This window comes from Prionailurus bengalensis, chromosome X (genome assembly GCF_016509475.1).
Source record: "Prionailurus bengalensis isolate Pbe53 chromosome X, Fcat_Pben_1.1_paternal_pri, whole genome shotgun sequence".
NCBI classification, from domain to species: Eukaryota; Metazoa; Chordata; class Mammalia; order Carnivora; family Felidae; genus Prionailurus; species Prionailurus bengalensis.
In genome coordinates, this window is record NC_057361.1 from 102,646,683 (window position 1) to 102,671,709 (window position 25,027).

General features: G+C 39.4%; 1 protein-coding gene across 1 annotated transcript; it reads left to right on the plus strand.

The window, feature by feature from the left end:
* Positions 1–1,047: 1,047 nt before the first annotated feature.
* Positions 1,048–23,112, plus strand: SH2D1A (SH2 domain containing 1A). Its single transcript, XM_043570079.1, has 4 exons — positions 1,048–1,326; positions 15,169–15,232; positions 19,928–20,072; positions 21,342–23,112. Exons 1-4 carry the CDS (start codon positions 1,190–1,192, stop codon positions 21,380–21,382), a joined length of 387 nt encoding a protein of 128 aa, XP_043426014.1. The 5' UTR covers positions 1,048–1,189; the 3' UTR covers positions 21,383–23,112.
* Positions 23,113–25,027: the final 1,915 nt, after the last annotated feature.

Consider the following 25,027-nt stretch of genomic DNA (forward strand, 5'->3'; position numbering starts at 1 on the left):
AATTCCAACTGTACAAGTATTTTACATAATCAAAAGGAAAAATGGAGAAGGCCATCCAGTTTCAAGCATTAAACAAAGTCTTATCCCAGTGAAAAAGGAGGAAGTTTGGGGGAAATATTACTTAACAGCATGTTTTAAAATAGAAGCGATGCCTTATTTCGGAGAAGGAAATTCTCTGAAAGGTTGAAAGGTTTTAAGAAATGAATGATAGTTTAGCATCAACTGAGGAAAAAACATACTCTGTTGACAACAGAGGATACAATAATAAACACTTGCAATATGATTTAAAACAAGCTCTATGCCCTGAATGCTGAAAGGTGGGCCCTGTATGTCAAAGGGCATATATGAGTCCACATAAAGACAAAGCACCAAATGAAATGATTCATTCTCACATCGAAGTCTCATCAGACCAAAAATCTGGAACACCTTCGGACATAGGCTGATTTTTGTTTCTCCATCAGCACTCTGGGATCTCAGACAAGAAAGTAGGAAAAATCAGTATTTGCTCAGGATCAGGATCACTCGAGAGGAGTAGGAAGACTCGAAAAGGAGACTTGCCCCACGTTGGCTTTTCACCTACGACTTGTGACTGTGGAACAGCCTCCTGGCTGTGCTCAGTAGTGACTGCACACCAATAGTACTGGTAGTTTCTGTGCTTTGGTCTGAGAGCTTTTGGTTCTTTCATTCTCTGTCAGCATGTCTCCGCCTGGCATGAAGGCCATGTACAAGTTGCCTCTATCATCAATCTCTTTGAGGACTAGTTAAGCTAAGTCATCCCTGGTGGCCCCTGGGAAAAATGCAAGAACGGAAGCATTAGCAAGCATTCCTGCCTGTGTGCGAGGGTCCACCTTGGTAGTCCACCCCCAAATCTTGCAAGGACCGTCTTCCAGCGGGCCTCCCCTGTCCTTCTGAACCCTGTGTTGGGGGTGGGGGTGGGGGCGGGGAGGGGGATCGAACATTGTGGCAATAACCAAGCTTCTAAATTGCTGAGCTGGTTTTCATTGAAGTGTGAGAAGGAGGTTTTAAGGCAGATAGACAACATCCTGTTGTTGGGGAGCTCCTCTCTCTTTTTCTGCACATCTGGCTGAACTGGGAGTCAGGTGGCTGACTCGCGCCCGGCTTGCAGCAGCGGTCGTGACAACTGCCTTGCACCGTCCGTCGCCTCAGCGGCCCGAGAGTCCCCCAGGCCATGGACGCGGTGGCCGTGTACCATGGCAAAATCAGCCGGGAGACGGGGGAGAAGCTCCTGCTGGCCACGGGTCTGGACGGCAGCTATCTGCTGAGGGACAGCGAGAGCGTCCCGGGCGTGTACTGCTTGTGTGTGCTGTGAGTAGGTCGCGGTGGCCCGGGGTGGGGGTGGGGGGGTCGGGCCCGAAGAGGGCACCTGCTTGGGGGCGCACGGGTGGCGTGGGCGGGAGGCGGTGGCAGGCGACGTCCAGGCCTCCTCCACTGACCACATGATGGCCCCGAGGCCTTCCTCAGGTCCAGCCTAGGTCGGTGGTGGACCACGCTTTGGCTTAGGCCCCTCACTGAGGATTTCGCTCCCCGGGCCCTCACTCTCCAGAAGGGCCACCCCCTGGTCTTTTGTGGCAGCTGCTGAGAATGCCCTTTGGGGTGGGGAAACACAGCCTAGAATTTCCTTTGCTTCGAGAATGATCCAGGCTCCCGACTTCCCGTTTTGACCTCTAGTCGAGGCCTGCAAGGTGGAGCCCTGGGATGGTGGACTGGCCAGAATGGGGGCCACCAGCTCCTGGGAAAAGGAAAGGGCTCTCTCCAGACCTCTGTAAATGGAATTGAAGGCGTCCTCCCAAAGGAAGAGGACAGGGAGAGGAAGAAGACTAAGAAATGAAATCTTAGAGTGCAATGCCCGTTGGGTCGCGGTGCTGAGAGGGGTGTGTTTGTAAGGAAAGCTCCCTCTCTGCATCTGCTTACTTAGCTTCCTCTAGCGGAGCTGTGTGTGGGGGCATGGGGTTCCAGAAGTAGGACCCTTCTTGAGAAAAAGCTAGGACTTACAGGAGTGGTAAAGGGCAGAGCTGAATCATAACAAGGGTGTTTTCCCTCCATGCCCTTAGACTAGGGCATGCCTTAGTCTAACACCCATTTTGAATCAAATGCACCTTCGTCTTGGCTCCAGGGCTCCGGGGTCAGGGTCAGGATCTAGCAATCCTGCGCTAGTCTGATGGTAGGCCTGTGACGGTGGCAAGTTAACCTCTCAGTGCCTCACTTTTCTTGTCCATAAAATGGGTATAATAATACTACCTAACTCCTAGCATAGGGAGGATCAAATGCGATAATGCCAGTGAAGAATTTAGCACTGGGCCTGACACGTCATAAATGCTCGGGAAGTATAAGCTAGTGTTATTATTTTTGTATTTGCTTTCAGTCGAGTTCTTTCAGTGCTCGTGGGGCATTTCTAAGGAAGGACCTAGCTCCATCACTTTTTTTGTCAGCAGAATAAAAACACCCATGAAAACACCTACGCTGCGTAGTGGGTTCTAGTCGGAAACAAAATGAAGGAACGGGCTTGGTAGTAATTTTGATACCTAATGAGACACTGCAAGATTGTGAAGTACTTTCTGGGTCAGTGAAGAGAGATCCTACTGAGGCGGTTATTAGACGATTTTTGCTGTTTATCGTTTTTTCTTTTTTCACGTGGTCAAGCCATGCATGTGGTAACTCTCGGGCCATGCCAAATACATTGATTCTACGGGCTTCAAGAGAAATACGTGGAAGCAGGTGAATCTCTTGGGCTCGGATATTTTTTTTTCTCCTTTTGAGATGCAGTTGACATACGATGTTCTATTAGTTTCGGGTGTACAGCATAGTGGTTTGACAATTCCGTGCATATTACAAAATGCTCACCGCGATCCGTGTAGTCCCCGTCACCATACAAAGTTATTACGATATTGTTGACTGTACTCCCTGTGCTGTGCTTTTTCATCTCCGTGACTTATTTATTTTATAACTGGAAATTTGTACCTCTTCATCCCCTTCACCTATTTTGCTCATCCCCCCATCTCTCTCCCCTCTGGCAGCCACCAGCTTGTCCTTTGTGTTTAAGATTAGGTTTGTCTTGTCTTTTGGATTCCGCATATAAATGAAATCATACGGTATTTGTCTTTCTCTGCCTGACTTATTACCGTAATACCCTCTAAGTCCGTCCATGTTGTCACAAATGGCAAGATTTTATTCTGTATTTTATTCTGTTGATGGACACTTGGGTTGCTTCCCTATCTTGGCGATTGTAAACAGCCATTATTGTAAATAACGTAATAAACATGGGGGGGCATATATATATATTTTTTGAATGAGTATTTTTGCTTTCTTTGGGTAAATACCCAGTAGTGGAATTACTGGATCATGGTATTTCTATTCTGTTTTTGAGGAACCTCCATACTGTTTCCCATAGGAGCTGCACCGGTTTACATTCCTACCAACAGTGCAGGAGTGTTCCCTTCTCTCCACATCCTTGCCAGCACTTGGTATTTATTGTCTTTTTGATACTAGTCTTGGGCTCAAATCTTTATGGTATGCTTACATTATTGTTTTTGCCCAGTGGAAACTGGGATAGGTAGGTCAGCGAAAGCCAACTAGTCTTCTTAGGCTCTTTTCTTATCAAAAGAATGTGGAGGAATGAGTGGGCAAATGAAAGGGGCTTCTTTAGAGAAGCTGACAAGGGAGGTAATGAACCCCTTAACCTAGAGGTTAAAAAAAAACTTAACTTGGCTCTGAGGAGCTCCACAGTGTGTTACTTTTTTTTTAATTTTAGAGAGAGAGAGTGGGAATAGGGGCAGAGGGAGAGAGCAAATCTTACGCCGGCTCCACGCTCAGCACGGAGCCCCATGCAGGGCTTGATCCCACGACCCTGGGATCATGACCTTCCCCGAAATCAAAAGCCAAAGCTCAATCGACTGAACCACGCAGGTGCCCCTACAGCTTGTTACTTTTGCCTCTTGCCTCAGAGACCACTTCCTTGACCACCCTCTCTGTGCCTGTCATACCCTAGCACTTTATTTTTCTCCAAGGAGCTTTAAACTATCCGCCATTTGCTTGTTTACTTCTGTATTGCTGTGTTCTTTAGCAAAAATGGAAACTGAGTGAAGGCAGGGACGTTGTCTCCCACACCAGGAACACAACCTAGCACATAGTAGCCATTATGAGGCACATTATGAGGCACATAGACACACGGTAGATATTTTTTAAATAACAAATGAATTGCCATGGCAAATAGTCTTCTTTACTGCAAAGAGCTTTGGACTGATAATCAGGAGGCCAGGGTGTGGACTCTGGGGAAGTCACTCAACTTCTGTGGGTTTTGGTCTCCATAGCTGTTAAATAGGAATCGTAATGTGTGCCTACCTTCTGCATAAGAGCTGTTGGTAAAATTTGCAAAAGAGAGGACAACTTTAGCCTTTTGCCCATGTAGGCCAAGGCCGCGGAAGGAATTAATTTAGGCAGGGTGGGAAATTCTTAACCATTTAAGTTTTTACCCAAAGTGAATCTTGCATAAATTCAGTTTTTACGACTGTTAGTTCTCCATGCAAACCTCCCTATGAAGTAGCAGAATAAAGTAGGCAAATTGGGAGTCCCCTAGCATGTCTTTTGATGGACACACTGGGGCCTCAAAGTCTTAGAGCATGATTGCCAGACCGAGCTACAGAGGGAAGACACAAGGGTACATTGTCTTTTATGAAAGTTTCTCAATCTTTCTGAGCCAAGGGTCCCTTTTGATAAACATAAAAATTTCATGCCCCCATTTTAGTACTATGCTGTAGTAACAATAATCAAATTTTATCTTGAAATAAACCATGTACTCATTTCAAACCAAAACCTGTATGCGTATGATATGCAGTAGAAATAACAATGTAAATGGTGTCATATACTCATGAACAGCAAGATCTAGCTAAAAATCATGAATTGATTGTAGAGTTCACTCAGAATAGTTTTTCATTTTGTGTTCTGTTTTTTCCCATTATCCAAGAAGGTTTGGCTGAGTTTTAGTTTTTGTATTTTTATTGTAGAAATAACGCATTACATGGGCCTTTCAAACTGTACTTTACACTTTCAAACAACATTTGCTCCTTTCCCTGGTTCTGAGCCTTTTCCTAGGTTCAGTTTTGGAAAATTGAATCTTATAAAGTACTGAAGGTGTTTTCCATTGATAGAATTGCTCACCGTCTTTTAAAGTGAGTTTTCCTTTTGGTTATTTTCAATACATAAATCTAGTTTTTTGTATAATGAGTCTATTAAAAATAGATCCTAATACTTTTTCATATTATAGAAAATTTGAAAAATGTAGAGAATGGAAATGAGGGAAATCATCTATAGTTTTATAAGCTACAGACAATTGTTGAAAATTAAGTGAATCTTCTTTCTTATTTTAATAAATTGCTCTGTAAACACACATGTGCTCTTACAATATTGTATTCTACTGCATTTTCCATTTAACATGAAAAAAACCCCATTCATATGTAATGTTCTTACAAATGATTTTAAGACATTATTTTTAATGGCTGCATGATAGGTCAGCCAGTAAATGTACTATATTTTCCTTAACCAGTCATCTATTATTAGACATTTGAATCATTCCATTTTTTTTTTTGCTGTTATGTCCTCATGATTCATGTTTCAGTCCATAAAGATTTCCTTGTATTTATGATTACTTCCTTATAATGAATTTCAAGATACGTAATTTCTAGGTCAGGAAACATTAGCAGCTTAGGATTCTTGATATATGCATGATCACCAAATACTTTTTCCTAAATGGTTATGCAAGTTTATATATATGCTCACCAATAATGCATGAGAGTGTCCATTTCGCCATCCCCTCCCTAGAAATGGGTATTCTTGTTAACAAAAATTTTCCTTGAAACTTGGTGTCTTACTCTTTATTTCATATTTCTTTGTTTAGTGAGTGTCTTTTCTATGGTTGGTAAGCTGTTGTATTTCCTTGTTCATAAATTGGCTCTTTGTGTACCTTGCCATTTAACCATTTGGATCTTACTATTTTTCTTAACACGTTATTAATTTTTATATACAAATCATTGATGTGTTGAAAGTATCTTTCCTCAGTTTAGTGTTAGCCATATCAAACAAGTTAACATTTAGTAGTTAAATCTGTCGCTCATTTTCTTTGTGTTTAATGTCTTCCTTTGCTTCCCAGCCTAGAAAGTTCTTTCTCCTCCAGAGATGTCCTAAAACTTCACTTCAGTTTTGTGTTCAATTTATGGTTTGGTTAGTTTACTCTTTGATTCCATGTGGAACTTCATTTTGATGTGGGGAAAGGATCTAATTTGAGTTTGTTTCAAAATAGCTAACAATTGTCACAATATAATTGTAAATAGAACTTCCATTCCCCATCAACTTCCTAGCCTACTTTACCATATATTAAACTCTAACATATAGCAGTTATTGTTTCCCAGCTATTTGGCTTAACTGATCTATTATTCTTGTATTGCTAACACTATAGTATGATAAAGTTTAATACATTTAAACAATTATTTGCTCTTATTTTTTTCCAAAGATTTTATTTTTAAGTAATTTCCACACCCAATGTGGGGCTCAAACTCACAACCCCGAGATCAAGAGTCACGAGCTCCATCGACTGAGCCAGCCAAGTGCCCCAATTATTTGCTGTTCTTACTTGTTGGTTCTTTGAGATGCAATCTAGAATAATTTTTTTTTATTTTAAAAATCCCATTGGGATTACATTAAACTCATTTAATAAATTAAGGAGGAATTGTCATCTTTAAAGAATGTAATCTTCCCATCAAAAAACCTGATACATCTCTCCACTTCTTAATTTAAAAAATTTGTATCTATCAATAAGGTTTTGTAGTTTTCTTTTCATAGGTCTTGCACATTTTTAAAAATGTATTTCTCATCATTGTGGGTATGAATGTGTGCGTCAGTTTTTTTTTTTTGTTTCTATCATAAATGGGATTTTCTTTTTCCACCATATTATTCTGTTGCTTAAGAAAGTTACTGACTTGGCATATTTTTCTTATGTTCATCCGATATACTAAAAGTGCTCTTATTAATGTAAATAGGTTTTATTTTATTTTAGGGTAGTTTTTTAAAGTTTATTTTTTTATTTTGAGAGAGAGAGAAAGAACAAGCAGGGGAGGAGCCGAGGCAAGGAGAGACAGAATCCCAAGCAGGCTCTGTGCCATTGCAGAGCCTGATGTGGGGCTAAAACCCTGAACCGTGAGATTATGACCTGAGCCGAGATCAAGTGTTGGACGCTTAACCGACTGAATCACCCAGGTGCCCCTCTTTTAGTGTAGTTTAGTTTATTCTTTTTGGTTTTCCATGTATATTTTCTTTTCATTGAGGTATGTACACATGAACTCTCACAGTCCTTCTCTTCTTACCCTCAATGCAGACAGCCATGGGGAAAGTCCTAAATGCCCAGCGGGATAGTTTGATGGTGATAAGAGAAAGACCAGTTTAAGATATTTAAAATAATTAGTTTGCAGAAATGGTTTATTTCCATAAGTAGCATTCTTCTGTACATCCCTGACTTTGCTTGCTACCTATCTGATGGAAGATTTGGAAGCAGAAATGCTATTATATTCTTTACAAGGGCACATAATGAAGTCACTTGACATGTATGGCTTTGGATAAAAGGATAATTATCTTTTTGTCCTTTGAGATTAAAGGGATGACTGGGAATAAAGTGCCTATCAAACCACTGAACTGGAGAAACGGGGGAAGGAGCAGTGATGAAATCAAATTCCAGTTTACCAGTTGCAATAGAGGGGAACATCGTAGCAAAGAACTCAAAAGAATGAGAAATGATTACTTAATTTACAGTGGGTTTTTGAATACAGTTGGATATATGTGTTGGTGCCGCATTTATCTTCATGATAATTTAGGTCACCAGAGTTATTTTGGATGTTCTGAGTAAATCTATTAATGGCAGAGCAAGCCTGAAAGGCAGCCTAGGATTAAAGTTACATCCCCTACATCAATGGACATTTCATAGGCCAGCAAATCAAGTGCTGATTCTGGTTGACAATGCGAAATTGAAGTTGCAAGATTAATCTGAGGATGTCATTTGCCTAAGTGAAGGAGAAGTCTGGGTCAACCTTTTTTGGGCTCTCCTCAACTGGCCTCGTCCCTCCAGCCCCTTCTTTCTTTCTCCCCCTCAATGTTTGCCTCCAGCCCTGAGGCCAAGAAGGTTCCCTCCCTTTTTGAGACTTGTGCTTTTGGCATCATCTTAACACCAATGTATTATTAATTCATTCCCTCTGATATGAGAGGGGCAGCATAGATCTTTCAGCCAGACTCTGGGTATGCATCCCAACTTTGTAAAACTAGCTGTTTTACCTTGGGCAAGTTACTTAAACTTTCTGTATCTCAGGTTCCTTATCTGTGAAAAGGGAAATGGTAATAATAATAGTACTTACCTAATAGGGTTAATAATCCGCAGAGGATTATTACACAAGTTAATATTTATAAAGCTAACATGTAGTAGGTGTTTGTTACTATAAATAAAAGGTCTACAAATAATTGCAATACAAAGTTAGAACATCGTAGGAATACATAAATATGTATGTTATGTGGCAGTTAAGGGGAAGAAGACGTGATATTTATTGTCATGACTAATCGAAACTGGTTTTACATATTTTTCCCACCAGAGTTGAAGCTGAATGACTTGATGGTTCTGAAAATTCAAGTTCACTCTGAAAAAAATGAAGATTGAACCATAGGAAATTCGGAAATTTCTTGAATCAGAGTATAGTCTCAATAATGATGGCTTTCTATAGGATATCATTTTTCTGGGTATAAAAGTTCTGAAATATTTGTTAAAAAAATCAGTCACATTATAATTGTGCCTTGAATTTTGCACATAGCATTAAGCATTATTTTGTAAGCATGAAGGAGTCAGATGTAGCTAAACTTTTTCTTCTCTGTAGGCCTTGAAGTGGTATAAAGAAGGAATTGATGTGGTTTTGTTAGTTCTAAACCAACATCTGTCCCCAACGCTGACCCTTTGAGAAAATAAGTAATAAATCAGGTTGCTTTCTTCTCATTCATTTCTTTAATTAAGTGATCTCTGCCCCCAACATAGGGCTTGAACTCATGACCCTGAGTTCAACAGTCGGATACTCTACCCACTGAACCAACCAGGCACCCTCATTCATCTCTAACCAGGGCACTTTTTTAAGGGTTGGGACAACTTTTGACAAAACAAAGGCAAATTTTAATTTTGGCTGGGACTGAATCAACACATGCTTTGTAGTCATTAAAATGCAAAGTATTAGTTAAGAAAATTAATGACAATAACAGCAACAAAAAAACCTCTGCTGTTGTCTACCAATTATTCGTTTTCTAGCTTTTTTTCTTCATGATAGATTTTGAATTCCAGGCTAATCAACAAGTCCGACAAAGATTTGGTGGAGCAAGGAAGTTAAAATTACACCACATTCTTTTTTTTTTTTAGTTTTTTTTCAACGTTTATTTATTTTTTGGGGGACAGAGAGAGACAGAGCATGAACGGGGGAGGGGCAGAGAGAGAGGGAGACACAGAATCGGAAACAGGCTCCAGGCTCTGAGCCATCAGCCCAGAGCCCGACGCGGGGCTCGAACCACGGACCGCGAGATCGTGACCTGGCTGAAGTCGGACGCTTAACCGACTGCGCCACCCAGGCGCCCCAACCACATTCTTAGTTTGTCTGTATTAATGGAAAGAGTCAGAAGAAAGATAATCCTAAAAGGGATATAACAGGGGCACCTGGGGGGCTCAGTCGGTTGGGCGTCCAACTTCGGCTCAGGTCATGATCTCACGGTTCGTGAGTTCGAGCCCCGCATCGGGCTCTGTGCTGACAGCTCAGAGTCTGGAGCCTGCTTCAGATTTTGTGTCTCCCTCTCTCTCTGCTCCTCCCTCACTCATGCTCTGTCTCTCTCTTTCTCCTTCAAAAATAAATAAAAACATTTAAAAAATTTGAAAAAAAGGGATGCAACAGTTTGAAAAAATAAATTATATTTTTCTGATTTGTAACTTGCTTAGACTAGATTTCTAAAGCACGAAATCATAATTTTGCTAATTTTTCTTTAAACAATGTTATTAGTCATGGGTGCCTGGGTGGCTCAGTCGGTTAAGCGACGGACTTTGGCTCAGGTCATGATCTCGTGGTCTGTGAGTTCGAGCCCCAATGTCAGGCTCTGTGTTGATAGCTCAGAGCCCAGAGCCTGCTTCAGATTCTGTGTTTCCCTCTCTGCCCCCTCCTGCTCGTGTTCTGTCATTCTCTCTCTCAAGAATAAATAGACATTAAAAAATTTTTAAAAATGTTATTAGTCACATATAACTTTATAGGAAAAATTAATATGCAAGGATGCATTTATATGAGTTTAAATTTACTTCTAGTTTGTATACATACAGGAATGGGTCTGAATAGTTGTAATCGGAGTGGGGTCCATGTCTTTCACATACCATAATTTTATATTAACATAATCCATGTGCTTAACATTCTTTGAAAAATCTAAGAGGGCTCTAATCCCTTTGAATTTTGGTATAATTTTGAATGGTTCTTTCTGTTACCATTTTCTTATTTTGAATAACATTCCTTATTTTGGGGTACTTAGGTTAATTCTATTTTTTTCACCATTAAAATAGAACTACTACGAAAATCTTTATGAAACTGCTTTGTCCCTTGATTCCTTGGAGTGTGTGAAGATAAGCAAGGTCGTTCAGTGGGTCGAAAATATGCACGGTTTTATAGCTCTTTTTATAACTTTATTTCCTAGAACAGCAGTTTTTCAGTGGACAGGGAGAGAGTATGCATAGTTTGAAAAAAACATATTCAGTATTTTGGTTTAATTTTATGTTTTAATGATCATTCCATAATTCAAGCTACAGAAAACAAAAACCATGAAATTTTGTTGGAAAAGAAGTCAGCGGTTCAGAAACACTGCTCTGTGGAGCCTTTTGAAACCATTGAAAAACCTTCAGCTTATGTTTATTTTTTTTCTTTTAAACAATTTATTTTGGAATTAAAAATTTTTCCTATTGAAGGTATAATTGACACGCAGTGTTATGTTAGTTTCAGGTGTACGATATAATGATTCAACATTTCTGTACCTTACTCAGTGCTCATCACGGTAAGTGTCCTCTGAATTCTCTGCGCTCTTAAAGCGGAGACTGACTATGGAGGCGGTGGCACAGAAGTGCCCTGGGCGAGTGGAAAGAAGCCAGCTTGACTTTGCAGAAATCGCCGTCAATAATCCCATAGGTGTGGGCATTCTCTTTGCATTTTAATCTGCCTGTAACTGGAACGTTCTTACAAATCACCTGGAGATCTTGTTAAAGTACAGATTCTGATTCGGCAGTTCTGGGGCAGGGCCTGAGGTCCTGCATCTCTAACAAGTTCCCAGGTGATGCTGATGTTATTACCCTGGGAATGTAATTTGGATGGCACTGTTTTAGAGCTCTTCCATCCACGACCTTAGGGTAACAAGAGTTGACACAGGGGATCTGGGTCAGTTCCCTCAGTGACATGAAAGTGGAAGAGATGAACTACTGGCTTATCTGAGAGGCGAACCGATTCTGCTCATTCAGAAATCTGAGCGGCGGGGGAGTAGGAAATTGTTAATATTAGGTGGGTTAATCACAAGAAGTCTTAGGTGCCACTGACATTAGGTTGTTCAGAGACTGAAGGAGGGAAGGGCTTTTGAAGTGGTACTCAGGTTCTTGCTGCTTAACTGAAAGTGAGATAAGATCAGATTCGTTAGGAAACAATTTTCAAAACAGACTCATTTATTTTGACTAAATGAAGATGAATGATAGTAGGGAGATAGATTCTTTGTATTTTTTAGAGGCTCACTGTTTTAGAAAGTGAAAACTGGTCACTTACAATTTTGCTTGCATTAGTGCTGAGATTTTATTTTTTTTTTAATTCTTTTTTTTCAACATTTATTTATTTTTGGGACAGAGAGAGACAGAGCATGAACGGGGGAGGGGCAGAGAGAGAGGGAGACACAGAATCGGAAGCAGGCTCCAGGCTCCGAGCCATCAGCCCAGAGCCTGACGCGGGGCTCGAACTCACGGACCGCGAGATCGTGACCTGAGCCGAAGTCGGACGCCCAACCGACTGCGCCACCCAGGCGCCCCAATGCTGAGATTTTAAATAATGCATTTCCATATCACCTTTAATGATACCGAATTACTGCCCTTAATCGTTTCCCATAGGAAAAATGGAACTAAGGACCTATGTTGTTTCTCTGCTTCTATCTCCATTTTGCTCTGTGACTTTAAGAAAATCACTTAAAGCCCTATGTTTTGAGTTCCCATGGTGAAAAATGGAAATCAAAGCCCTCACCTTGTTCCCTGTAGAGTACTTACTGAAATTGGAGGGTTTCGAGGTGGATTTTATTGCTCAAAAAAACAAAAGACTTTAACAATGTAATATTTTATATTTACTTAGCATGTTTTATATATATGCATACATCAAGCTATTTTATATGTGATCTAAAGATGCTGACAAACCTTCATAATGAAAATGAAACATTTCCTGTAACCACACCAGCAATTAAATTGATTTTTTTGGTTTCACAAATCGGATGAAACTGATTATAGTCTTTTAGAAGTATTTTTTTTGTTCTTTAGGTAATCAGTACTGATGAATATTGATTAAAGATATAGTAATTTAATCCGCATATTTAAGAACTTTTAGTTCTAAAGGGAATTGATGGTAAGTGAGGTCAGTTATTCAAGGATGACCTTCTGTCTGGAATGCTTTAGAATCATCTGTTCTTTAAAGTTTAAATATATGTATGTATGTATGTATGTAGAGTGTGAGCTGGGGAGAGGTGCCACAGGAGAGGGAGAGAGAGAATCTTAAGCAGGCTCCACACTCAGCATGGGGAGTAATGTGGGACTTGATCCTATAACCCTGGGATTGTGACCTGAGCCAAAATCAAGAGTCAGATGCTCAACCGACTGAGCCACCCAGGTGCCCCAAATACTTTTTTTTTTTTCTTACCAGAGTGTAGCATGTATTCGAACCAATGATTTATATTGACCCAAACTTGTACCTAAGAGTAACAATCAGAAAACGGATAAAATAAAATTCTGTTGACTCAGAGAATTGGATCCATATTAATATTCAAACTTTGAAATAATTTGGAACAAAGTTTACCCTACTTTTCTATGAAGTAAAGGTTTGTTAGGCAAATTAAACAGCATTATCATAGATAGTAAAATATAATCAATAATCTACATCCATTATAGTATGGGGACCAAGAGCTGGGGCTCTAGAGTCAAACAGGCCTGATTCAAATCCCATCTTTGTTGCTTGATCTCTAGTGTGGTTTTAGTTACTTAGCTTCTCAAAGTCTTGGTTCCCTCATCTATAAAATTAATTTCACAGTATAAAGGTCATAGGATTTTTGTGGTGTCCAAAAGAGATAATTCATGTTCTATGGACTGAATTGTATCCTTGTCAAATTCATATGTTAAAACCCTAACCCCCAATGTGGCTGCATTTGGAGATAAGCCTTTGGAATATAGTTAAGGTTAAATGAGGCCATACAGGTGGGGGTATAATCCAATAGCATTGGTAGCCTTATGAGAAGAAGAGGGGCACCTGGGTGGCTCAGTCGGTTGGGTGTCTGACTCTTGATTTCAGCTCAGGTCATGATCTGGGGTGGTGGGATTAAGCCTCGCATCTGGCCCCACGCTGAATCTCTCCTTCAGATTCTCTTTCTCTCTCTGCCGCTCTTCCCTGCTTGCGTTCTCTCTCTAAAATAAAAATAAAATAAAATAAAACTCTTGGCATCAATTATACAGATATACAGTATGCTTACACACTCAGTGATGGGGGAGAATGTTTACCCCATCTAAAGGACAAACTGCTTTCAAGTACTTTAGAGGACATTTTTTGAATTGAAATTACAATTCTTACTATGTTATATTGTAAAGTAGCCATAATAGTAATATTGTGGAAATATAGTATTATATTAATTATATTTATAATAATAATTATTATTACTATTAAGTGGACCTTGTGGTACCTTATCCCAGTGAAATATTTTTCACCTTAAGGCTCCATATGTACTTAAAAATAATTTGATGACACCTTGTTAAATCTATTTAATAATTCATGATTTTTACCAATTACAACAGGTCTCTAGCTTCTTCTTGTCCAAAATGTCTCTCAACTAGACAAATCCTTAAGAGTATGAACTCCCACATTTTATTTTTTTATTGCTTACAAAAAATTTTTTAATGTTATTTATTTTTGAGAGAGGGAGAGACAGAGCGTGAGCATGGAAGGGGCAGAGAGAGAGGGAGACACAGAATCTGAAGCAGGCTCCAGGCTCTGAGCAGTCAGCACAGAGCCTGACATGGGTCTTGAACTCACGAACTGTGAGATCATGACCTGAGCTGAAGTTACAGGCTTAACCAACTGAGCCACCCGGGCACCCCTATTTTATTTTATTTTATTTTATTTTATTTTATGTTATGTTATGTTATTAATAAAGAAGATTATTATGAGGTGCCTGGGTGGCTCAGTCAGTTGAGCGTCCGACTTTGACTCAGGTCACGATCTCGTGGTCCGTGAGTTCGAGCCCCGCGTCGGGCTCTGGGCTGATGGCTCGAAGCCTGGAGCCTGCTTCCAATTCTGTGTCTCCCTCTCTCTCTGCCCCTCCCCCGTTCATGCTCTGTCTCTCTCTGTCTCAAAAATAAATAAACGTTAAAAAAATTTAATAAAGAAGATTATTTTATTTTATTTTATTTTATTTTATTTTATTTTTATTTGAGAGAGAGGGAGTATGTGAGCTGGGGATGGGCAGAGAGAGGAGAGATAATCTGAAGCAGTTTCCATGCTCACCCGATGTGGAGCTCGAGCTCACAATCGTGAGATCATGACCTGAGCTGAAATCAAGAGTCAGACGCTTAACTAACTGAGCCACCCAGGTGCCCTCTGAGCTCATACATTTTAAAAAAAGGAAAAGATAAAGAAGGCTCTCTGGAAACTGTGATTAGCCAGATATAATATGCAAGCAAATCAGAGCCCCCTAGCTTTTCTTCCTACGAATGCAATGGTACCATATATGTGTGTCCCAATATATGTAACATTCATATGTAATCGTTAAGCTCAAATTTAGAGCATCTGTTGTTCTTTTGGAATTTTCCAGTAATGGAGGTTTATTCTTTCGCAGGTATCAAGGTTACATTTATACATACCGAGTGTCCCAGACAGAAACAGGTTCTTGGAGTGCTGAGGTATAGCTCTTTTATTTATTTTTTGCTTCTGGGGATATCAGGGAGGTGTTTGAAATTTAGGCTGGTTTTATAAAAGAGTTGTCAAATCCTACATTTCCCAAATATTCATGAAATTCAAATCACTAAAACTCCAACCCAAAACTGTTCATGGATCATTAAGAAGGCTTTAGAGAATTTTTGTTCCAGTTCTGTTCAGCCACCATTGTATAGAATGGTCTCACTTTGGGGGAAAGATAAAAAAAGTTGAAGGATTGTGTCAAACTTTTAGTGCCTATGCAAAATTTTGGAAAGCATATACAAAGTATGTAAAATGATTAAATAAGCAATTATTTACCAAATGATACCAATATGTGTGTTGTTTCTATAGTGGATTAAACAAAGTGAACTCCTGTTTTCTAAGAGCCTATAATATGCTCAGGGAGATAGATACAACATGAATTAAATAGCGATGTGAGAGCTCAGAGTTTGTTGTCAGCTATATCTGGGTTCCAGATCTGGTCCCCCCCTCCTCCCTGACAGGTCTATGACCTTGGGCAGGTTACTTTTCTTTGAACAGATCTCTCCATCTGTGAAATGAGCCTAAAAATAGTTCCTTACTCATAGGGCTCATTTTGAAGATTAAATGAGATAATGCATATAAAGAAAGCTCTTAGCTTAAGGACCTGCACAGTAAGCCCTAAAAAAACGTGACCTCACCCAAATTGCTGAACAACATAATTGTATATGTTTATTGCTATGTTATTTAGCATAGGGATTCAAAGAAGGGAGGATTTTTCAAGTATTAGTAATCAAGACTGCTGTATATATGGAGGCCAAACTCCCAGCTGAGCCATGTGGGAAGGACATGGATAGGCAGAATGAAATTAGAGGAACATTGCAATGGTTTTCAAGGTATGCTCCACAAAATTCTAAGGTTCTTCTATCTGGGTGCCTTGGGGTTGCCAGGGGGTGGGGGCCAGACAGAGAGGAGGACATAAATGGGTATGCTTTTGGGTCGCTGATTCATCTTTGATCTGAGCAGGTCACTTTTGTTTTGCTTATCGACTGGGGCTCGAATACGATTTCATGAGAAAAATGGGCTCTGATGGCTTTGAAAACACTTGAAAGTCACTATGCCATTACAAGTAATGCTTGCAGAATGAATCTATTTCCATGTACCAGGGTACATCTCACCGATGTAGAGGTCTCAGCAACTGAACCTTTTGACCTCAAATGCTTTCTCTGATTTCGGACTCCTTAGAAACAGTCTGTCCTTATAATGAAAGCACTTCATTATGAGCGATTTGAAAACATTAATGGGAATATCTCCTGTTAATAATTCAATCTGCGTGTTTAAGAAATTCTAAAGTCTAGACTTAAATAGCTGCAACTTTACAAGTTCATCAGTAAACTAGAAAGCCCAAGTTGCAGACTACAAATGTGTTGAACTACTGAGATGAAAATTGAGGGCAAGTTTTCAAACACATTGATGCTCTATATAGTAAAGAATTTATTATTAATAATAATTACAATTAATAATTTATTATTAATAATAATTACAATTAATACTTAATTTATTATTATCACAGATAATTAATACTATAATACTAATTAGAGGAAAAGCAGTACCATTTCTAATCAAAACTATACCTGTTTATATTTAAAAATTCTCTGTATCGCTGCAGAGATGATTGAATAAGAAATTAAATTTCATTTATTATGAAGCATAATTGTGTTGCTATGTACATATATATATATGTATACAATCTGAGTAGAAAAAGCCCTTCTCCCTAGAGAAGTAGCCTTCATCTGCTGAAGAATACTCTATGGAAAGGATCTTAAATTATTAGGGTTTAGCTAATCTTGTCTTTAAATTTGTTTTCTTCTATTTCGAGTATAACATCATATGCAGATTGTTACATGTTTATGATCACGTTAAGGGAGAAAGGGCTTATTGGACATAAATGTCCTTTCATCCTGTTGTCTGGTTTGACCCCGTTTATATAATAATATTGTAATTATCTGCGCCAGGAGAGCAGAAGATTGGCATGTTTTCTCCAAAGGGGAAAACAGTTTTAAAAAATGCTTTAGATTTATTTTTGAAATGCATATTGCATTTTCTTCCCATCTACTAAATTTGCTTTCGTAGTTATGTTTTTGCTAAGGGAATATTAAACTAGTGTGTACTCTCAGAGCTCATATCACCTGACTGGAAGAAATTTCTCTAGAGCATATTGAAGACCAGCTGTGATCCAAAGCATGTTTCCATGGATAAGTAAAGAGATGACAGTATGGGAAAGGTGCAAATTTGAACAATAGCCAAGTTCAGAATGGGAGTTGTCAGTGGTACAATTCTTATGGCGAACGTGTTTTCAAAATTGGTTAAATGACAGATGTTTATACTGCTTTTTGGTGCAATGCTTTGGTTTGCCACACTGCAGGAAAAATCATGGCAGTAACACTCCATCCTCTGCACAAAGATTGTGCTAGAAATCTAAGTAAGTCTGGGATTTGTTTCAAAGAGTGGAATGAAATTTGAACCCGAATCCACCGAATTATGAAAGACACACATTGTGTTAATTCCTACTTTTAGAAAGACTTTTAGGTTTTATCATTGCTTAGTGTGTTAACTTATCTCTTGTGACTCAAGCTAAAATTTTGCTAAATGGTTAATTTAGAGAATTCTACAATCAATTATCATTTATTGATATGTGCGTTGTCATCAGTACACTGTAAAAAAGTGTACCAACCTCCCCCCGTGGACTTCAGTGCCTTTGGACTTTTCTGGATATTTGATCATCAGTAGATGCTAAATAATTTTCCTTATTAACCTAAGCAAAACGCTATGAATTAGGGCAGTCATTTGCCAGCAAAACATTGCATCCCAAATTCAAATTACACATCCAGTGCTATTATTCCTTTCTGTTAGTGTGGGTAATCAAGTGTTAACTACATATAAGTCCCCATAAAAAAGATGCTTCTGTTGATAAATGGTTTTACAAGCCACAAGAACAGCTAAAATGATGTGTGGTTTGAAATATTTCCACACTGAGGGAGTGTATAGTTTCTCTTCTGGCTGGTGACTCAAACTTCTCTAGAAACTGTCTGGTCTCATCGTCTCTGTTGGTGAATTTATTGTGGGTGTTGGCTTGAAAGACAAAAGACTAGGTTCTGGGATCCGGAGCCAATTCTACTTCTGGTTATGTGTGTGACCTTGGGCAAGCTGAATTATCCCTTTGTATTCGCATTTTCTTATCTGTCAGATGGGAATAACCAAATCAGCCAATCACTGCCAATGGGTGAGGAAATAGTGGAGGCAAATCACGGGAAAGTGCTTTGAAATGAAAAAGTGCTCTAAGGGGGATATAAGGAGGTGTTTTGTGCCTGTGACCTGCCTGTGCAATTTAGAGATTCTGTCTAGGAGCCCACAAACTGGAGCCCTGGAAGAATGGCCGTGGTGCTTTGGATGAGGTCTCAAGTCGAGTTCTGGGAAGGTGTTTTGACCCAAGGGGCGGAGCCGAGTGCGAGAGTGTTCTACATGTACTGAGGCTCCGAGCTGTGCGAGCCTGTGAGTGACACTAATTTAAAGCTGAAAAGAACTTTTTCGATGCTTTCAAAGAAAGATCCCTTACCCCAGTGGAGGAAATGAGGGAGTTACTATAGACGGTGTGCTGGGTGAAGCTGGGCTTTAGTGTAGTTGGGCTGAAGATTTCAGGCCAGCCTTCAGTTTTTTCTCATTAAATGCTAACAAACAGCTCCCACCTCAAGAGCCTTGCAGATGGAATCGCTGGAAAACAGCTTTCTAAAAAAAAACCTAGTCATTGTTCAATCGCTTATAGCAATACTGTTTTATTTTATGTAAAATGACAGTTTTGAGCTGATGCCTGAAGCTGGGCTCATCAGCTTTTGCAGGAAATTGTTGATTTCAGCCATGCCTTTGCAAGCGAGTTGATGTCGGGAAAGGAATACATTTTAATAGTCACTTGCAAATAATGATCCCTTCAAAAGCAAACGAACAAATAAATAAAGGTGACCTTAGATAGTCTTTCATTTTCGTGTCAGAGAGAAAACCTTGTCACGGTGAAGTGTTGGCGGAGAGCAGTTTTGGGGAGGATAGGGAAGTTTCCCGAGGAGGAAAATATTTCCTGTGAAGGATGAAGCAGGACATATGGTGAGGGGAGAGAGAGAGAAGGACTAACTAGCTGTGCGTTGTGTGTATCCTTACAGTCAATTTTTAATTTCCTGTATAGCATTTTATAGTGTGGAATGATGACAGGGAGGATGGGTTGGTGGTGGTGGTGGTTGTTTGGTTTCTCAGGCTTTTTATTAATGACCTGTACGATCTGTGTTTTCTCTGTATTTAACTGCATCCTCTCTGTTGGTGCATTCATTGTGGGTAATGGCCTGTATAGCCTTAGAGGCTCGGGATGTATGATGGGTAGCAGGCAGGAAGGGCAGGGCGATGAGCAAGAGCTTGTACAAACTAATACCACCCCCGGGAGAACTGAAATGACAGCTCATTAGCTCCTCTTGCAGGGAAGTTCAGCCAACCAAAGTAAGCTCTTCTAGAAATGTTGTTTCCTTTTTCCTGATGTTTTCAAATATTTGAACAGGTCACACAAATGTTGCCTTTCTAAGCATCCCTCACGCATTTCGTAGGCCTACTGGTATCATTAGGAGGTACGTGAATAATTTGCTCGGCCTTTTATTTTCCAGACGGCCCCCGGGGTCCATAAAAGATTTTTCCGGAAAATAAAAAATCTCATTTCAGCATTTCAGAAGCCAGATCAAGGTATTGTAATACCTCTGCAGTATCCAGTTGAGAAGAAGTGCTCTGTTAGAAGTGTACAAGGTACTGCAGGTACGGTTTACTGTTAGTTTTCGACAGGGTTTGGAGGCTCGGGGTTAGAAGTTAACCTATTCACAAACACAGAGTTATGGGAAGTTCTGTAAGAAACATGCAGTGGGTATTGCCAGCCAATCAAGTGAGAGGGGGCTACTCACGTGCTATGGTTTCAATATGCTATACTGTACGCTCCTAATAAAACTCTGGGAAAGTATAACAAATTCTATGAGCCCACATGCAAACTCGTCCTTTTCTGTCTTATTCTCCGTAGTCCCTTTTGTCAAAACGGAAGCACCGTTTTCCTTTGCTGATTCGGACACAAACAAATGTGAAAGATGGGACAGTTTGGAAAACACCCGGGCCGTCCTTTACCTTTGCTCAGGGAACTGTATTTTCCCTTCAGGGATGGAAAAGCTAATGTTAGCTTGGCCCACGCCATCCTAAGTTCTGAATTTGTGGTGCTTGAATTAATGAAATTTTATCATAGCAAAAGGAAATTGAATTAGTACACTTTATGATGCCATAGGCACAAATTGTTACATCTCCTGAGCAAAGCTCTTTTAGTGTATGTATCAAGCTACCGACAGAATACCGGGCAATGTCTGCACTTAGCAGATATGTGATTGTTTACTCATCTGTTGAAAGGGGTTAATCACTTGTTTGGAGTAAGAGGATATGCCTTGATTGAAACAAGGCATATTTGTGATAAAAAAATGAGTTGTTATGTCCTTTTTTGACAGGGACCAAGGCTTAGCCATAAACCGACAATTAGACTTAAGTGCTGAATTAAATTAATGAGTAGTTAGCCTTTGTAATAGAAACGTAAATAGAACTACAGTTTACAAATTACAAACTACAGTTACAAACTATCCCTTTCTGCTCACTATTCCATTCTTTATAAATCAGTTTTTTTCTTTTCTTTTTTTTAATGTTTATTTATTGTGAGAGAGAGAGAGTGAAGGAGGGGCGGAGAGAGAGGGAGAGAGAATCCCAGGCAGGCTCTGCACTGTCAGCGTGGAGCTCAATGCGGCCGTTGATCCCATGAACCGTGAGATCATGACCTGAGCCAAAGTCAAGGGCTGGACGCTTAACCGACTGAGCCACCCAAGCGCTCCTACAACTCAGTTTTAAGAACTGGTTGCTTGAGCTATATCACTGTGTTGTATCTTTGTGAGCTTTATGCCGTTGGAAATGTCATGATTGATTATAAGTTCAAGTTAACCCGTTCAAGTTTATAGCTTGTAAGTTTATCTTTTCTTGATTTTTGTTATTATTTTTCTTTAGGGAGAAGAGAAGATCCTGATGTCTTCCTGAAAGCACCATGAGGGAAAATAAAATACCTTTACTTTATTTTCTATAATTTAAATATATGCTAAGTCTTATATATTGTAGATAATACAGTTCAGTGAGTTACAAATGTATTTCTAAAACCATCATCGTCCTGTAATGGAAGTATCTAGCATGATGTAAAAGCTGAAATGGACTTTGCCGATAATGAGGAGCTTTGAAATGAGGACTGGGAAAAAAAAGAATTCCACAGGTTATTTTCAGTTGTATTTACGAACGGGAAATGATTCAAAACACAGTGATACCTTATAAAAGATTAATGTCAATTCTTGCCAAATACAAATAAAAATAACCCTCAGTTTTTCTCAAAAGCACCATTTTTTAGTGAAATATTATTTGACAGCTACTGATTCTAAGACGTCTTGCTTGATTAGATGTCAGGAAGCTGGTTCGTGTCCCTTGTCTTTGTCGTGCGTGGTTCTAATTAGGTATTATGCTCTCCACTAGTTATGGTGGTGAAGACCCTTAAGGGGAATTTCTGAAGTTGTGCACTGTGTGTTAAAACAAGTACTAGATAAAGAGTGAAGAATTTCTGTTTAATTCTGAAAGCAACCTTCTTGCCTAGTGTTCTGATATTGGATAGTAGAATCCACAGACCAATCTGGAGTTTAAAAATCCCATAATTTAAAATATGCCCTAAACGTTTATTAAAATTGAAATTACATTACAAATCCAATGAAAGAGACTTTTTTTTTTACCATCTACCTCTGCCCCAGTTGTTGCTACTCCGTGTAAAACCTAATTTTGAGAGGAAGCTTCGGCATCTGGACTCATGAGTAGCTGATTTACAAGTGGTCTCCCTATTAGCCCCCACCAGAGCATTGGAAACCTTATGGTTATGTTATTTCTCAACAGTTCCAAGTAATGGCAACCTGAGAGCCAAGATTTTACACAGTGACAGATATTTATATTTTTCTGGCCACATTTATATTTTCATGACTTTTGTGATTTGATTATATATCAAGCTGTTTCAGGGCTCCTGGAATTCATTCACTCAACAAACAGACTAGGCACTGAGGTAGAGAAGTAAACACCCCCAGTCCCTGTGCCTAGGCAGTGCACTAATTGGACAAGAAAACAATAACGATTTTAAAAAGTAATGCGAAAAGACAAAAAAAAAAAGACAGTGAAAAGTGATAAGCACATGGTAAGTGAGGTTCCCAATGTGCAGGTAGATCTGTTGTTAGAGGCCAAATGAGTCAACATAAATACTCCGGTCCATGGTCTGTAGGAAAATGCTAAATTCTATTGTAAACTAATAAATCGGAATTCTGGCTTTTACATGAGTGGGGGTGAGCTTGATGAACTGCCGAGAGACAGAGCTACTCTCCGTGCATTGGCAAGATCTGGCTTCTGAGCATTTAGCATGAATGCAGTGGGAGTGCAAAGGTGGAGGTTGGCCGTGATCATGTATTGTGGGCCATTTACCATTTCTAGAAATAAAAGGATCACTTTAACTTGTAAAGGAATTCAGAAAGCTGACTTTCAAAACCAAATGTGTATGTTTAGATAATTTTTCCTTATTTGTGGCTTGGGTTTAAATTTTAATAGGCATAACTAATTTTTACTCTCTCTAACTTGTTCATTCTGGAATAATCCTAAATATATGAATTATGTTTGCATGTTTCTTTACCAAAGTCTTTTTTGAAAAAGCCTTTTTGAATCCTGAATGGTCTTTCATATTTTAATAAAGTATTTGAAAGCTTTATTTACCTAATTTGTCTTAAAATATTTTTAAAAATATTGAGAGGTAGATGCTATTAATATATGAAAGCGTTGATGAGGGCCATCTTACTTATCTTATTGGACAGATTCACTGAAAAAGGTAAGTGCTTTTCTGAGTTTGCTACTGTCAAACTTTCTAGTCCACTATCTTCTTGTGCTGGCCTTTTATTCATAATTTTTTTCCCACCTTTCTCTCCCAGCATAAGCTTTCTTGCTATTTCCCAGTACATAATAGCTTGTGCCTTTACAGAAAGGTCATATCCTTGCCATATCTAAAATATTGCCATGCTAACATATACCTGTAAGATGCTGAGTCAAGATAGAAAAATGCACATATATTTCCAAGTGTACACCTTTCTTCAGAAAAAAAAAACTGTGTCAGCAAGCCCACAGGAACATGACAGTTTATCAAATAGTCATTCATTTCCTCTGAAGTTTGTTCTTAAGAGATAAGGTCAGTAAGGGAGACAAGCTTAGGTAATTGTCAGTTTGGCTATTACAAGCAAGTAAGCTTTGTGGTAGTACATAGGTAGAATAAGTCTATAGAAGATGCTTCTGATTAAGACTTCTAGTGTAAATGAAGCGTTGGGTTTAAGATGTTATTTGCGGTAGAATGGATAGAGAATTAAAAATGTGAGAAAATAGTTTTAAAATCTGTTAAGGTTTAGACATCAGCTCACGTTTTATTTGATTCACTTTACTGAGTTCAGAATCCAGAGCCTATTAATAATAAAATCCAGATTTGCCCTTGAGCATCTCAAGGTTACAAGATGCCTAGTCTTCCTATGCGTGAGCTATAAATTCAACGTCGTCCCCTATGGTTGTCCTTGCAGTAAATGGGATCCCATTATTTGAGGGTTTGCAGCTAGGTGTGAAGTTAAACTACCTAGTTTGGACACTTATGTAATTTGGGGTCATTGGCCAAACTTGTAGTAAAACGCTGAATTGTCACCATTAGGCCATTTGCCTCTTAAATGAATATTCTTGTGTAGAAAGATACAAGAAAACTGATTGACTGGAGAGAGCCCATCAACATAAACTCGAGATCTGAATTTTTTTCAGCTCTGTCAGATTATTCGAGTGGTCTTAGGTAAGTCAGTCTGTTACCATTGTTGCGTTTGCCACGTTGGAAAAATGAAGTCTCGCTCACCTCCCAGGATTACTCAGGTACTAGAATTGCATAAATTTAAGGTAGTAATATTACTAAACATTTAAATAGCATTGATATTCGAAGATCTCTAAAAGTGAGGGTGAATAGGGAAGGAATATGGAGAAATCTGTCTCCTTTAATAATTGTCTCAATGTAGGAGCTCTTGCCTCTTTTTCTTTTTTTTTTAAGTTTTTGTTCATTTATTTCGAGAGAGAGAAAGCACGAGAAAGGGAAGGGCAAACAGAGAGGAAAGAGCAAGAATCCCAAGCAGGCTCTGCACTGTCAGCGTGGAGCCTGATGTAGGGCTCGAAGCCATGAACCATGAGATCATGACCTGAGTGTAGATCGAGTCGGGTGCTTAACCGACTGAGCCACCCAGGCATCCCTTGCCTCTTTCTTTTTGTACTCTGAGGGTGGGGTGGGATGGGTATTTAAAAAAAAATGACCAGGTGATACTAATATTCCCACCCCTCCACTGACACCATTGCTTTTTGCTGATTGGTTGTGTTGAAACAATAAGATTGTCTTCTGCTCCGTGACTCTTTTCACTGTATCTGTGTACAGTAGTCCCCACCTCCCCCAGATGCAGGGGGATGCATTCCAAGACCCCCATGGATGCCCGAAACCATGAATAGTACCAAATCTTATGTATACTATGTTTTTTCCTATATGTACATATATATCCGTGACAAAGTTTAATTCATAAATTAGGCACAGCGAGAGATTAGCGATAGCCAATAACAAATGA